We start from the raw sequence: 16,467 nt of genomic DNA, 5'->3' as shown, positions 1-16,467 counted from the left end.
TATGTACCATGGCATGGTGAGCGTTACCCAGGGAACCACATACTCACTGTATGTATCATCTCATGATGAGCGTTACCCAGGGAACCACATACTCACTGTATGTACCATGGCATGGTGAGCGTTACCAAGGGAACCACATACTCACTGTATGTATCATCTCATGATGAGCGTTACCCAGGGAACCACATACTCACTGTATGTATCATCTCATGGTGAGCGTTACCCAGGGAACCACATACTCACTGTATGTATCATCTCATGGTGAGCGTTACCCAGGGAACCACATACTCACTGTATGTACCGTCCTGTGGTGAGCGTTACCCAGGGAACCACATACTCACTGTATGTATCATCTCATGGTGAGCGTTACCCAGGGAACCACAAACTCACTGTATGTATCATCTCATGATGAACGTTACCCAGGGAACCACAAACTCACTGTATGTATCATCTCATGATGAACGTTACCCAGGAAACCACATACTCACTGTATGTATCATCTCATGGTGAGCGTTACCCAGGGAACCACAAACTCACTGTATGTACCGTCCCGTGGTGAGCGTTACCCAGGGAACCACATACTCACTGTATGTATCATCTCATGATGAACGTTACCCAGGGAACCACAAACTCACTGTATGTATCATCTCATGATGAACGTTACCCAGGGAACCACAAACTCACTGTATGTACCATCTCATGATGAACGTTACCGAGACCATCCCGAGCAGGCACCGTGTAAACAGCGATGGACAAGACACGGTCGCTGTTCGGCTTTGTCCAAGACGAGGACAGTAGGTTACAACACCCTCGCTACACTCCCGGGAGCAGAGACCCGTTACGTGGTTCGTTCCGATTGATCGCACCGTTCACCAGGATGAACCCCAAGCCGTGACCTGTGATACTTGATGATAATCCCGTTACACGTCCGACCCGTTACACGTCCGACCCGTTACACGTCCGACCCGTTACACGTCCGACCCGTTACACGTCCGACCCGTTACACGTCCGACCCGTTACACGTCCGACCCGTTCTATTCCGTTATACCTTCCCCAAAGGCCCGATCTATCCGACCCCGAGACTCACCACGTTCACCGCAACCTCAGCACATTGTCCATGAGACTAAATCAGCACCACGTCCTCCTCTGTCCTCTGTTCGGCCGTTCCCCTTTTCCGCAGCCTTGACACTCCCCACTCCCCACTCCCCACTCCCCACTCCCCACTCCACACTCCCCACTCCACACTCCACACTCCCCACTCCCCACTCCCCACTCCCCACTCCCCACTCCCCACTCCCCACCGATCAAGGACACAGCTCGGATAGCTGTATTAATTAACCAATTTCCTTCGCGTGTCGAGGCGTGAAACGCTCCCGCGACGATGCTTCATTCATTCCTTCCTTCCTTCACACAGCCCACCGAAATCACCTTCATTGTTCATCAAAAACATTTTTACATTGTTCCAGCTTATATCGTTGCGATAGGATGCGTTTCCTTTTGTTCATTCATCATGAAAACACATATAATGAACACACCTGGAAGGTCGACAGGTCTTGGCTACCTCTGAGAATGAAAACTATTTATCCAACCTCAACCCCACCAACCCCGGTCCACCCCAGGGATAACCCCAACATTGAGGCTTCAATTTAAAATTCGGGATTACCGAATGGCAGCTCAGGTAACGTCATCATTTTCAATTTGGTTTCACACTGGCACCACCAACGACCCCCTACTCCACTAAACAAAGGTCCTACAAAAACAAGATCTTGCCAAAACTAAATTTGAACCCAACTGATCAACCCGAACAAGTCCATTTTGTTGCTAAACACACCTCCATACATGTTAGCTGTTCGACAGTGTGAAGAAGGAGACAATACCAGATACATCTGTAGGAACGAAAAGGAGTACCCACGATGGATACCAATGCAGTGCGATTTGCAACAATAAGATGTCCTCCAAACATGAAGTACCTCCAGAGGTCAGACAAGGTCACATGCCGTCTCCGTTACTGTTTTTAGTGGCGTTCTATGGGGCGTTGCAGAAAACATCTCGGCAGAGAAGGAACGGCATAGCGTGGAGGAACCAATTCGAAGAGCTCGAGGAACTCTGCTTTGCAGATGACATCTGCCTGATGTCACAATCCTTCCATACATAGCATGGAGGAGAGAGTAAATAGACCACAGGAGTACGTGGGGCTAAAAATGAACATCACCAAAACAGAGCATAAACAAACATCAGCCACACACAACAACATCAATTCACCAATCAGGGAGGTTCGCAAGTTTGCATATCTGGGGTTCATGGTTAGTGTAACGATAAGAAAATCTTGAGAATCTTCTGGCCTGATGTGGCGAGTAAGAAAGAGGTTGAAAGCTTGACAGGGAGGAAAAAACATCATAGAAGAGATCACAATGAGGAAGTGGAGATGGATTGGTCACGCGTTGCACATGGAGGATCAAGATATACCGAAAAGAGCAATATGCTGGGTAACTGAATAGAAAGAGAAATGTTTGGCAACCAAGAGACACCTGGCGATCCATCGGAACCATACTCTGCACAGAGCGCTGGTGCTGTCAAAGCAGTCTCCTTGGTTATTGGGTACAATCCTGGACGGGTCGCCACTCCGACGCAGGATACCAGCAAGCTGGCACTCATTTTGTGACCTCGGAAGGATGACAGGCAGAGACAACCCCACCTGGTATTAATTCAACAGCAAAGGGGGGATTTGAACTCAGGATCCTTGGATCCCAAGCCCACCACCCGAACCATTTTTTTTTTGTATACCTTGTCGAGTCTCATGAGAGAGTTAACACATAACACACAGCAAGGGGGGCATGAGACAAGAGGGGCAGCAGTGGGAAGGACAAAACAGTGGGGAACAGAGACATTAGGATATCTGTGGAAGGGAGAGGGATGAAATGGGGAACATGGGGAATAGAAGATGGACATTACAGGGACTTTCAGGAAGAAAAGCAGGGAATTTGAAGGAGGTGGGCTTGGGTGGATTCCCGGGGGTAGAAAAGATCGAGGATTTGGATGGGGGATGATAAGAGGTGGTGGTGAACAGCTGTTTTGAAGGCCTGGACGGAAGAATGGGATTGAATAGGGTGAGGGAGTTTATTCCAAAGGCAGGAAAAAAGAGGAATGAAAGAGTGAAGGTGAGCAATGATTCGTGATTTTGATAGTTTTACCAGAAGGGGGTTGTTGGCAGACCTTGAGCACCCTGCGGAAATGTGGTGGGGAAAAAAATCGCAGAGAGAGCTGGGGGGGGGGGGGCGAGGCTGGAGAGGAGACAGTAGAAGACAGAAAGACCAGCGACCAACCTGCGGTGATTGAGTGAGAGGCCCAAAGACTCAGCCTCATTGCAGGAGATGCCAATGATCCGAAAAGCCTTGGTTTCCCCAGCGTGAAACCGAGAAAGGTGAGAGGCAGGAGCACCAGCCCAGAGGGGAGAGCAGTACTCATCAGGCTGAGGATAAAAGCTTTGTAAGTGGTCAGGAGCTCAGGTGGGCCGACGAAGGACTGCACGACGGAGGATTCCCAGTCGGCGACTGGCTTTGGAGGCGAGGTTTGAAATGTGAAATGTGAATCATTAAGCAAACACCAGGCAAAACTGGCGATGCACCGTCGAGAACGAAATTAAAAGGAATGAAGGTCACCAGGAATAAGATCGGAACGTGGGCCCAAGACCAACGACAGTGGCAAAAGTTCATAATAAGCTCCATATGTCAGGAGGAATGATTGGATAACAAGTGAGTAAGCAATACATCTTATTGAGACACCTAATGTGGGAATGTCAAATTAATTTAAAGTTTCAAACAACTGTGCAGAGTATCACAGATGTATGTTTATTTTTTCAAATTGTACAGTTGTGCTCGGTTGACCAGATAGCATTCCCATTTGAACCCCTGACTCATCATGTGACTGAACCCAGGCTCAAATACCATCTGCATTCGTCCATGTGTGATGAGAGCTATCTATGTGCATGTAAAAGTACATCGATGTCTTTACCATGCACGTGATTATGTACTCGTTCCATATCAATGTCAAAAATCATTTTTTAAACCATGGGTTTTTGTAGTGATTATCGTGGACACATGGCGTGCCGCCCGCCATCCACGGGTAACGTCGCCCCAGTAATGAATGAAGCGGAGTTGGAGGCGAGGAAGGCGATGGCTTGAGCGACCTCCTGAACCTCGCCCGGTCGGCCGAGCGCATGAGTACTACAGCAATGTTCCAGGAACTGCAAAAATGTGGCAAATGTCCTTGAGTTACAACAAAGAATAGTCATTCATCAAATATACATGTCAGGCAAAATTACAAATCCATAGGCCTCAGTCATATAACAAAGGGTTAGCCTGTTAGTGTTTCCATCCGAACCCCTGGTTCATCTTGTAGGGAGGCCGGACTCATTTTCAATAGATTATGTGCATTTGTCTATTGTCCACTGTCTACCAATTCATGAGGAACAAAAACAAGTCTGAAGACGACGATGGTTCATGAGCGGTATTTGACGATGTAGATTGTTTCAGAAGTCAAGGATGAGACAATGTGATAATTTTTGACCAAGTTATAAAAATGATCAACATGATGTGGTACGAGTGACAGGTTATTAGCTGCAAAATGTGGAAAACCCAGTTTCGTTCAACAACTTTCAAAATTTGACCTTTGCATAACCTTTAAAGGTCACAAAACAATGTTGGGGACATTAAAATGAGGAAACAGGATACGTGCTATAGCTTATTGGAGTTAGTTCGTCAAAGAAGGTCGAAAACCCGGTTCGATTCCCACAACTTTGAAAATTTGACCTTTGTGAACTTTAAAGGTCAAAGGTCAAGGATTATGACCTTTGGTGCAAAACTTCCACTGGAACATTCCAGGAACAATATAACGTCATATTGGCTATATGGCGTTTCACACTCCTCGGATTATATCTATACTTTGATGAAATCAGCGTAAAAAACAAACTTGAAGGGGGCGCCACGCGAAAGGTGTTCGAGATAGAGAAAAATGGTTTCCAGACTTTTGGTGGGGAATGACCTCAAGATTATGCATAAAAAATATTGTCATCCTAGTTCTCAAAGTTTGGGTGGCCGTATGATTTTTATGTCAAAATTCGCAATTTTCTAAGTTTTTGACCTAGTGACGAAAATGAAAAATCAGACAACGACAAGTTTTAGATAATTCATTTTGCTATTCAAATATCAAAGAACCCATTCCATTCAGTCAATTCCCGAGGAGAAGATAGATTTTTAATCTGACTACCCACTAAAAATGGCTATTTTTTGGGCGTGGCTCTGCCCACAATGGGCGTAGCACGCCCTCTTCCAGGAAAACACAACTAGACATTGATATCGAACACATAACCAAGTTTCATCAAGATCGGATCAAAGTCCACGGAGTTATGCTCTGGACACACCGACACAGACAGACAGACAGACAGACAGACAGATAAGCCAGTCGGCGGACATGGGTAGTCGATCAAGTCGAATTTAGTCGTTTTTCAGCCGTTACTAGTCAACAAAAGCGTCCATAGCAACGGTTCTCCCACACATAACTAGGACATACCATGAACCTACCATACCAGTTTAATGTATGTCTGACTCATAATCTCTGAGATATAACAAACTTGGTTTTTTAAAAAAAAATTTCGACCAGGGTTCATTCAAAGTCTATCTTCTCCGACAGTTTTCATGGGAGCGGGCTGAATTTTTTTGTCAAGGAGGCTGAATGTGTTGCCCAAAAACGATCATGGTTTGATTTTTGAATTGATATTTTTATTTTTTTAGATTTTTTTGAAAAGTTCAAAGGCCCGTTGCTAGGCAACCGATGGGTCCATAGCAACGGTTCTCAAACGCGCACAACTAGGTCATGGTATGAACGTACCACCAGAGTTTCATCAAAATCGGCCTACGATTTTGATGGCCGGGACAGAGTACTGGCCTGGACAGACAGACAGACAGACAGACAGACAGACAGACATAACGATGGAAAACCTGACAATAAGGGAAGATAGATCGACTACCCAACATAACGAATATAGTGGTCACTGGCTAGTGCTCGTGAACCAATAAACCTTTCAAGTTCTGTTCAGTAGTGACAAACAGAGTTGCAATGGTGTTGATCAAAATTTAGCAAGTCCACACCTGTGAATAGGCCTGCTCATCCATTCCTGCCCTTTTGTGTATGTCAGTGACGATAACGCCAGGACTGGAACAAAAGCATCATGAGAAGGCAAGGACACAGTCAGTGGAAGAATGAAGACACTTTATGGATTCGGAAAGGAAGCAAAGAGGAGGTGAAAGAGAAAACAGGTGAAGAGGTGTGCAGATTTCACAAGGTGAACTAACCAAACAGCATTCACTCGCACGTTCTTGGAAGCAAGTTCTGTGGAACACACACCACACGTTACCCTATGTAAATCTTAGTGGAACCACCGAGCAGCCAGCACCATTCGGTGCACCCAGAGTTAGCAAAATTGGTTCAAGTGGAGAATCAAGTGATGTATCACGGAAGCAATGGTCGCATATGGGAGCTCATGTGGAATGCTGTACAATTAGGACTAGCACAGCATAATGTACGGTGGCATAGCATGTGGAGCAGCGTAATGTACGGTGGCATAGCATGTGCAGCAGCATGATGTATGGAGGAAGACAATTGATTAAATGAATGTACGGACACCCCTTTTGAAGATAATTAACGTCCTTATTTTATTATATCCTTCATCAGGCGATCCTCGGCCACCTCGCTCTCTGAGTCTTAAGGCGTTTCCTGGGTTACCTCGCTGGGGTCTGAAGCCGCCATGTTTTTTTGGCCTGCTCAACCAATACCCTGACTTGGAACAAGCCGCAACAAGTTCTGAACGATAAAGTTTTTTTCCACTTTCCTCACTCAAATCGAATGCCTGTTCATCATAGCTAAAAATCACTATACATCGCTTTTATAAGTACTATAGTTTTCAAATTAGGAGCTTGGAGCAATTTCAGGCATTATATGATACAATTTTCCACTATCTACTCTCACGGGCTAATTAAAGTTTATCATTGAAATATTATTTCGGTTTTGAGGATCGGATATCGTCCGGATTCAATAAATGTCGAAATATGTTGTGAAATCTGATAATTTAAAGAAATAACGAGTCTTGTAAATAAGCCGATATACCAATTTACTTAAAGCAAGTAAGGCAATGTTCCCTCCTCCATACATACACAAGAAAATGTGAAATTTCCAAAGCATTAAACTTATCTTTTTCTACTGTTTGGAGAATTATATTGAGGAAACAAAAAAATATTTAGGAACATGCCAAAATTAACCAGCATCATTGAGTTACATGATTTAATGCATTCAATGAGAGACCTCAAACCCTGTACCCTAGAGGGACTAACTGCCTATCCATAGCAACTGCCAGATCTATGTCTATATTTTCGGAGGTTTTGCGAAGTGCTCTCCAGGGAATCAAAGCAAATCTTGTTAAAAAAAAAAAACGGACGTTAAAAAAATTAAGTTATAACGTTTGCGCAGACCTCGAACCGATGTAACACGTGACACGTGCACAGACGAACAGGCAAAATGGCGGATTTTCTAAAATGTATATTTCACAGAACTAGCTTCATTGAACTACATGATTTAATGCATTCACTGCTCGACCTCACGACCTGTCCCTCAGAGGGACTGCCTATCCATAGCGCCTGTTAGATCTGTGTATATTTTCAGAGGTTTTGCGATGTGCTCTCAAAGGACTCAAAGCAAATGTGATAAAAAAAAGAGATGTTTTAAAATAGTTATAACATTTGTGCAGACCTCAAACCAATGTACCACATGACACGTGCACAGATGAGCAAGCAAAATGGCACATTTTCTGCAATGTATATTTCACGGGCGATTGAACCTTGTGATGTCTCCAGGGTTGTTCTGCATTAAGCTGCAACTCTTTTGTGGATGAAGTCATTTTATTTCATCAATTCACTTTATTTCATTAACTGCTGCTTGAGTGGTGAAGATAGGCTTTAAAGTTAAAGGTATCCTTTGTGGTATGCAGTGACAGCCTGGCCAATCGTTCCTTATCAATCATTTAATTGGAGTGCTTGCATGAGTGCTTAAGCCACCTGCAGAGCACCCATTGTTGACAGCGGTACCGCGCTACATCACTCTGAGCGAATCTATCACTCTCTGCGGACGCTTTTGCCGCGCCACATCATTTACAGCGAGCGGCGAGCGCCCCGTCACCCTGAGCGAGCGGCTCATGCCCTGTCACCCTGAGCGTTGTGAAATAACACCCGATTTCTGAGCTGTTTGCCATATTAACGTGTTTTGTAAATTACTGAGCCAAATTTATGTCTGGATGGGAGTTTGTCTCTCTACTTGTCCAGACAGGAATTTGTCTCCGGGCCATGTTTATAGTATGAGTGGTAGAAAATGGAATTCAGACATTATTTTGTTTCCATCTTCATTGTTATTCTCTGCAGAATCATTTTGATGAAACAGTGTGAATCGTAATTAACGCTCCACCGCATGTCTGCCTTCTCTTCCTCTCCCCTCACACTGTCTTCCCTTCCCCACCCCTCCACGCTCCCCCTCCCTCCTTTCTCCTCCACCTCTTCACTCTCTATCCCCCAATTTCTCTCTCTCCCCACCTCTTTCTCTCCCTCCACCTTTTCGTATTACCGTTTGCAATGTGACGGATGGTATTTGTTCGTGTACCAATAAAACATGAAATACTGTCGCGTTTGAGTTGATAATATTTTCCATTTACAAAACCTTACGATGACTTTTTTACATGCACTTATTTTTAATGGAGAAATCAAATAGGGAGGCCCATGTGCACTCACTTTTAATATGCACTTATATTCAAGCATACACCTATTATCCAGATTCTACTGTGTGAAAGTAGGGTGCATGCCCTACCCAGAGCAGTGCAGCGGGTGAACTGATCAATTGCTGCCTTCGACATGCAGTACGCCAGTACACCAGGAAACTAAAACACACAAATACATTGAGATTAATGTTGAAGTCATTGCACGTTGGAATCTTTAAAATGCTTTCATACCAGCTTGTGGCTTAAAGTGATCATAAAGAGTAAACGCTTTGAGAGGTACAAGTGTCAGCATCCATGTAAATGTCTCAAGAGGTTTCACAACATTCTTCAAATGTAAATACACAGCTCTGTAACTGGGCTTCCAAATAATTAATACAAGAATGCCAGAGAAAATGGAAGAGATAAAATAATTTAATTTGCAAGTGCATGCAAAAGTGCAAAATAAAATAAATAAAACAAATGATTAAAAGTAAATTTTTTGACATTTACAGTTCACATGAAACCACCGATTAATGGGCTGATTGAATTATTACCTCGGCCACCAAAGGTGGACGGAGGTTATGTTTTCACCTCTGTCCGTCTGTGAGCTGGATATCTCAAAAAGTTATGGACGGATTCGGACGAAACTTGGTGGACAGGTTGGACATGGACAAGGATGAATCGATTCGATTTTGGTGAAGATCTGTTTCCAGAAACGGAAACTAATTTTTATTGTATTTGAATGATTCTTCACCATCAAGAGATGGGGCCAAAAACTATGTACTTACTGTACAGTACTGTAGAGCATGATATTTCAAAACGTTGTGGACAGATTATAACAAAACTTGGTGGATGAGTTGAGTATGTAACCAGAGCAAGCCAATTTGATTTTGGTTCAGGTCCAGATGCAGATCAATCCTGTCAGTGGGGTGCGAAACGTAAACTGTTCAGCCTGGTGGAGGTATGCGCTCTACCGAGTGCCGTTGTAGTTTAGCTTTGCTTTTATCCAATTTGGAAACTATCCAGCAGAAATCCACGAACTGGCACAAGTTTGCCGTACCTGTTACAACTTGTGGTTTTAGTTATATGCGACCTCACATCCTCCGGGGATACCTGTCCTGAATATTCGCCACTCCGCATCCTTAATACTACCCATTGTACACTTGTGGTCATTTTCTGAAAGGTCTCGTACCTCCTGACGCTTCTGCTAGTCCTCTCTTACAGACTTTGACAAGTTGAATGGTAATAACAATCCATTCTCTCAATGTCTCTCTTCGTAAGTTTAAAAGGGACTGTTCATTACTGATCACATATCATGCAATTCTCCTGCCTGTGCAACAAGAAACCATTCGCTGATCCCACTCTTTATCAAACTGACATATTCTGCATAATGCTCACCAACACTTCATGCTTTACTTCTGTTCTCATCTCTCTCGGTGGTGTGCTGCGCTTGCTTGTGGAACACCCAGACCTAGTCATCTCAGCTTCATGCACTACTCGTGCTGCACTGAACCCTTAGTGGTTGAGGACCATTTGAAAAGTTTTGTGTTTTGCCTTGCTGCGTTAAAATGTCCACATTTTAAAACATCATGCCAAATAATAATAATAAAAATAACCTTCCTTGCTCGCTGCGTGGCAGCAAGGTGCAGCTGCTGCTGCCAATTACAGCTGAACATTGGCCCGAGGCATACTGCAAGCGAGTTTTCCACATATACCATTATAAAATTCCATGTTCTGCTGAGAAAGATTTTCAGACATTTATCAGCTGACAAAAGAGGCTTTAGGGAATCATTTTTCTTGGTTTGAAACCATAAGGAGGTGAGTGAATGCCATTCGGACTGGACGCGAGTCTTGACACGAGTGAAGGCCGGCCAAACACTGACCAAGCAAGAACATGGTCAGGAAAGATGATGCCATTCCGCAGTAGAAATTAAGTATTACCTGGACTGGGATTGCAGAGAAAGCGAGCATATCCCTGGAAGCACATTCTGCATAATGACCCCCCCAAAACACCGGGAAAGAGGAAGATTTGTGCAAAATGGATAGCCATCATATAATGCTCAATTGGCCACACACGTGCCGATGTGCATGACTTGCAAGGATATTGGTATGACACTGGACAAAATTGACGAGGCCTTGTAGTGCTCTGAGCACAGAAGATGACCACGCTGCCATCCTTCGTTTATCACACAGCTCTTCATTTTCTTAGATTGTCTGTATCCTATGTTTTCAATAAAGTCACACACAAAATGTTTGAAATGATCCATATATACATAGATCTATATACTACGTGCCCAGACTAGGAATCAAACCCAGGTCCTCAAGAAAACCATACCAGCGCTCTTTTTCCAGAGGACCTGGGTTCGATTCCCAGTCCAGGCACGTAAATTTTCCACATATAGTTATGATGTTCTATCCTGTTCATTTTCTATGTAATATGTATATACATACATATATATTATATATATACTCACAGTATATATGACGAAAAATTAAAATAAAGGAAATTGAGGAATGAGTGGGATGGGCAAGCAATGTGAAGGTGGACCAAGCATGCTGGTGTTCGTACCGATCGCTGCCCATTGACACTCGACACATTAACAATGCACCCCTGGGTTGCGATGAGATGCGGCACAGCAAGATGTGTCAGCTGGTATGCTGACCTGCATGAAGGAAAGCAGGAAATTAAAATTCATTATCCATAAAACTGGGAAAATGAAATAAAAACACAAGAGGGAGGAAAACGTAGACATAAATGCATCGACATTTAAAATATTTTAAAACTGTCTGAACAGCAAGAAAAAGAAGTAGTAGAGCAAGAACATGAAGAAGAGGTGCATACGGTATGTGGTGCCACTGACCGGACATTGATGTTCATAACACGATCTAATTGCTCGAGTGAGGTTTCTAAGATGGAACCGACTTCGAGAATGCCTGCGTTATTCACAAGCACATCTAGCTTTCCGTAGTGTTCAAGAACTTGCTCCAGTAGCTTCTCCAGCTCATTCTCTTGGCATAGGTTGGCAGCTACTACAAGGGGCTACGGTAAGATTGAAAAGGAGGAGAAAAAGGACAACAGCTTCTCAGTTTCATTGAAATGGCTAATAATATTCTCCAATCTTCCATAAAGAACGAAAGAAAAACAAGCCAAGTCGTGAGGTGCATGTTGATCAAATCAAAAACGGATCAAACAAACCACTTCAACCATGGCCATACAAAATAATTGCACAACCTCACCTTTTTATCACCCACTTGTTGGCACCGTCTGGCAACATTTGCCAGGGCTGTGGTGTTCCGTCCAGTCAATGCCAGCTTGGCACCCAGCTGTGCCATGAGCTCTGCAGTGCAGGCCCCAATGCCCGAGCTAGCACCGGTGATCAGCGCTACCTTATTAATTAGAGACCCTATCAAATGGGGCTTCTGTTGAAATTAAAAGGAAGGTGTTCAGGGAAAGAACGAAAGGGAAAGGTTAAAGGATATGACAGGATGAGGATGAGGGAGGGGCAAGAACAGAGAAGCATAAAATGAATTGAAGGTGAACAATAGAGTGATGTGATTAATGGGCATTTACTTTCACAACAGAATTTTTACCTCCGGCACCGAAGGTGTAAGAAGTTAGGTTTTCACCCGTTTGTTACTTACGAAATCTAAAGATTTCGTAAGTATATTGATGACTTCCGTCCTCTGTTTGCTTGTTTGTGTGTATGTGTGTGTGTTTGTTTGTTTGTAGGCACGATAACTCGAGAACGGAACAGGCTACCAATGTCAAATTACACCAATTGATTCAGGAGGGTGATGGCTAGCGCTGATTAGATTTAGGTCAAAATTGGTCTAAGGTCAAGGTCACAGTGAGGTCAAACATAATTCCGTAAATTCATGTGGAGAAATGGAGTATTTTTGCTTCGGTCGAAGTTACGAGTTGGTTTTAACTTCGATTTTAATTTTGTCTTCGGTTTTTGCGATCGCTTCGGACGCTTAACACTCGGTTGTCCAAATTCTGGTAAAAATCGGATGTTTTGGAGACGTTTTAAGATTGTATAAAAATATTTCACTCGCCGTGTCACGGCTCGTCACATGGTGCAGCGCGTTTGAGCAGAGGCGTCATTGAGTCATGTAAAGGTTTTCCGTGTGCGCGCTGACGGTGTTTTCGATAAAGATGGTGTTTAAAAGTCATTTTTTTATCCCAATAAAGGTTATCGTCGCATGCCTGACTCGCTAAGCTGTCGGATTATGTAAAGATTGTTGGTGGATAGCTGAATATTACGGTTTTGTGACTTTGATAAAATAATATTAAATAATTGCGTGGAGAAATGGAGATTTTTGCTTCGGTCGACGTTACGAGTTCGTTTTAACTCGGATTGCATCGCTACCTTCTCTAGAGACAGCTTATATTAGACAAGGTGAGAGGTCAAGTTGACGATTTCGTAAGTACCAGTCTATGACTGCTTGTTTGTCTGTCTGTGAGCAGGATATCTCAAAAACTTAGCAATGGCTTTGGACAATACTTGGTGGACAGGTTAGGTGTGTGACAAGGACGAATACATTATATTTTGGTGAAGATCAGGAACTAGAAACTAGAATTTTAAAGTGATTCTTCACCATTGAGTGATGAGGCCAAAAAGGATAAATAGCATGATATCTCAAAAAGTTGTGGATGGGTTATGACAAAACTAGATGGATGAGTTGGTTCGGTGGCAAGAACAAGCCGATTCGATTTTATTTCAGGTCGTGATCCAGATACAACCTATCATTGGGATACAAAACGTAATTACTGTTCAGCCTGGTGGAGGTATGCGCTCTACAAAGTGCCATTCTAGTTTTAAAATGAGATCGGAGGGTAAACTATGGGTTTACTAAGGGGGTCTGGTGCCTGTGCTCACCTTTGTTAATTGTCCAATGAAAAGGCATTTCCTGTATTCATCAGGGAATCATTTCTTTTCTAGTTTTTAGAGATCTCCACTCACTTTGGGATGAAAAGATCATGAAGTGCAAAGACTTGGAGAGCTTATCAAGTTTGCACTGAGACACTCGTTTGCAAAATGAAGAAACAGTAACGATTCACACGTACACCAATTTCCTGGATTCACATCTGATCTTTTTGCTCACGCCATTGCTATTCGTGGCGATTCGAGACTTGAAGTGTGGCTCTTCATCGTTCATCTGCACCGTGCAGACCACACACTCGTGTTCATTGTCCAAAGGAAGATAAGCAAGAGTATATCAAACATCAAACTCACAGAATTCTCACCCCTCTCATGAATATTGGTCAAATTCATAGTGGGGAAGATGCTCCTCAACAAAATTTCTTTGCCTCATCGCTGGTGAACATCCTGATGTAGACAGTCATTACCAAGGGAGCTGGCTTTTTCAACAATGGGTCAAGGCCATTGCATCTCGGATGTGTTAGGGCCTGGTTTACTCTCTAACGATGGATTTTCACAAAGCCGTTCAACTGAGAATTCCCCATGTAGAATGCATCGTCATCAAGCTGCAGCATCTGGTTAAGCCTGTTAACAGATTGATAAAAAGGAGATTAATCTGCCGTGGAATCTGAGAACAGGCCGTACAGTCCCAAATTGAATTAACCGGGCTCACCCTCATGCAGCTTCAAGATAGAGTTTACCGCTTTGGCATGAGTGAACTGTCGGCCTGACATGTTAAGCACGTTAATGGTGTCACAGAAAAAGCAGAACCTCTCCAGTAGTCTCCTTCAGGATGCAGGTTTTCTTAGTGTTTGTGATCCAAGTAGATAATTCCATCATGGAGTATGGACAAAGATAGCCACCACTACAATCAGGCAAACAAGACCAGCCAATTCATCATGTCACGTGTAGAGATCAGCAATGACTATTCAATGAAAAATCGGAGATACTGTCCTTTTGTCGTAACCAGTCATGCAAGTACTAAATCACATACATTTCCTGCTTTGGCAGCACCAACGCTCTGGATGGAGTATGGTCCCAATGGATTTACCTGTCTGGTCCACATACAAGATGGGAGATAACCGAATTTAATAGGCTGGGGAGAGCACAGCATGGAGCTGTATTTCACAAACACGTGGACTCACAGCTGGTAGTGTGGACCCACCTTTTGGAGGGCTTCTGGGCTGAAAGGGTCGAAATCTTGACGAAGAACTGAATCCATCTGCTGGTTCAGGCAGTGGGGAATAAATGAAGAAATAAATTAGTTACAAATTACAGAAGTTGCAAATCCTACCTTCGGCCTACAACCAATTTGTACTTTGCAATTAAAATAGAGTTCAGTATAGGGTGCTGTAGAGTTCGGATAACTTACGACATCCTTGTAATGTCGATGAACTAACTGATTGTTTAGTAATATTGCATTCCTGTTCAATAAGCCTTAATGATTGCGAGGAATAATTTTGTTTAACGAAAAGAAAATATAACTATGTGTTTGTGACAAGGGAACTCCTCAAGCGCGTTTTTTACCCCTTTCGAAGAGGGACGTGTTCACTTGTGAAAGGTTAAATACACGTTTAACGTGTATTCCCGGTTTGATGTATGGGTAAAACACCGAGGGATGTGCGGGAGAGTGTGTGAAGAAGTGGCAAAAACAGAGAAAATCCAGGAAGCTAATTGGGTTGGGATTCCAGATTTAAAACGGATCATCAAGTCACTTTCTGGCAAGAATCACATTTTATAACCTCGACAATAAGAATCTATGAATATCCATTTCTGGACAATTATACGTCGGTGTACTGGAAAGGAAAAACATACCAAAATCGATGAAATTGAAATTAAGAGGTGGAGATGGATGGGGCACGTGACACGCACGAAGGAGTAAAATATATTTCATTTCATTATCTCCGCCACAGAGGGTGAGCGGAGATTAGGCTTTCACGTCTGTCTGTCTCTGAACAGGATGTCTCAAAAAGTTATGGACGGATTCGCACGAAACTTGGTGGACAGGTTGGGTGTGTGAAGTTGTGGATCGATTCGATTTTGGTGAAGATCCGAATATGAGAAATTTTTAATTTTTCCAAGTGATTCTTCACCATTGAGAGATAGGGCCAAAAACGATATGCAGCATGATATTTGAAAAAGTTGTGGACGAGTTATGACAAAACTAGGTGGACGAGTTGGTTAGGTGACAATAACAAGCCGATTAGATTTTGGTTCAGGTCCGGAGCCTGATCTGACCAATTAGTGGGATACAAAATGTAAACTGTTCAGTCTGGCGGAGGTATGCGCTCTACCGAGTGCTGTTGTAGTCAGCCCGTACCCCAGGCAGCGGGAGATGGGGTTTTGCAATCACTTTTGTGCGTCTGTGTGTCTATCTGTGCCGTAACTTTTTTTTTAACATTTGAGCTTTTGTCATCAAATTTTCAACAAAGCTTTGTTATGATAATCTAGAGAAGTCAAATTAATAATTTGGTCAAAAGGTCAAAGTGACATAAAATCGTCAATTTTCATCCGATTGACCTGAAATTTTAAGAATTTGCATATTGGGTCACCGCCACGGTTGGTGCTCCCAGGCCTTGCAAATAGGCTGCGGGAACGGATCTGTAAAACACAGAGCAGCAGGAACTGCCAGCTCAGGACCCGTAGCCGTGTGTTCCCGCATATCAACATGAGACGGAGCACGTCCCGCTCAAGCGCCAATAGCACTTTGTTTGTCCAGATGGCGAGCTCACTCCGAGTGCTACATGAGCT

General features: G+C 43.4%; 2 protein-coding genes across 7 annotated transcripts in view; both read right to left on the bottom strand.

Annotated features, from left to right (window-relative positions):
• Positions 1–1,990, bottom strand: part of AGPAT3 (1-acylglycerol-3-phosphate O-acyltransferase 3) — a 24,324-nt gene extending 22,334 nt beyond the window's left edge. The window contains exon 1 of one of the 2 annotated variants that reach the window (XM_085860679.1): positions 1,971–1,990. The gene's annotated coding sequence lies outside the window, so the exon portion shown is untranslated. Of the gene's footprint in view, positions 1–1,087; positions 1,244–1,970 lie in introns of those variants that run through there. The other variant, XM_085860678.1, reaches the window with a different exon arrangement.
• A 1,837-nt stretch (positions 1,991–3,827) lies between these two features.
• LOC147010478 (uncharacterized) overlaps positions 3,828–16,467 on the bottom strand; it is a 28,529-nt gene continuing 15,889 nt past the window's right edge. For 2 of the 5 annotated variants that reach the window (XM_085860605.1, XM_085860607.1), the window contains 8 exons: positions 14,882–14,941; positions 12,032–12,214; positions 11,656–11,834; positions 11,364–11,457; positions 8,905–8,974; positions 6,351–6,387; positions 6,147–6,210; positions 3,828–4,243 (listed from right to left, as the gene is read on the bottom strand). In XM_085860605.1, the coding sequence (XP_085716731.1) occupies positions 4,085–4,243; positions 6,147–6,210; positions 6,351–6,387; positions 8,905–8,974; positions 11,364–11,457; positions 11,656–11,834; positions 12,032–12,214; positions 14,882–14,941 (846 nt within the window). In that variant the 3' untranslated portion in view covers positions 3,828–4,084. The remainder of the gene's footprint in view (positions 4,244–6,146; positions 6,211–6,350; positions 6,388–8,904; positions 8,975–11,363; positions 11,458–11,655; positions 11,835–12,031; positions 12,215–14,881; positions 14,942–16,467) is intronic. The other 3 variants (XM_085860606.1, XM_085860608.1, XM_085860609.1) reach the window with 2 other exon arrangements.

The sequence above is a fragment of the Eptatretus burgeri genome, chromosome 16, assembly GCF_056783735.1.
Source record: "Eptatretus burgeri isolate ZD-2024b chromosome 16, Ebu_testis_v1, whole genome shotgun sequence".
NCBI lineage: Eukaryota > Metazoa > Chordata > Myxini > Myxiniformes > Myxinidae > Eptatretus > Eptatretus burgeri.
This window is presented reverse-complemented; position numbering and strand designations above follow the sequence as displayed.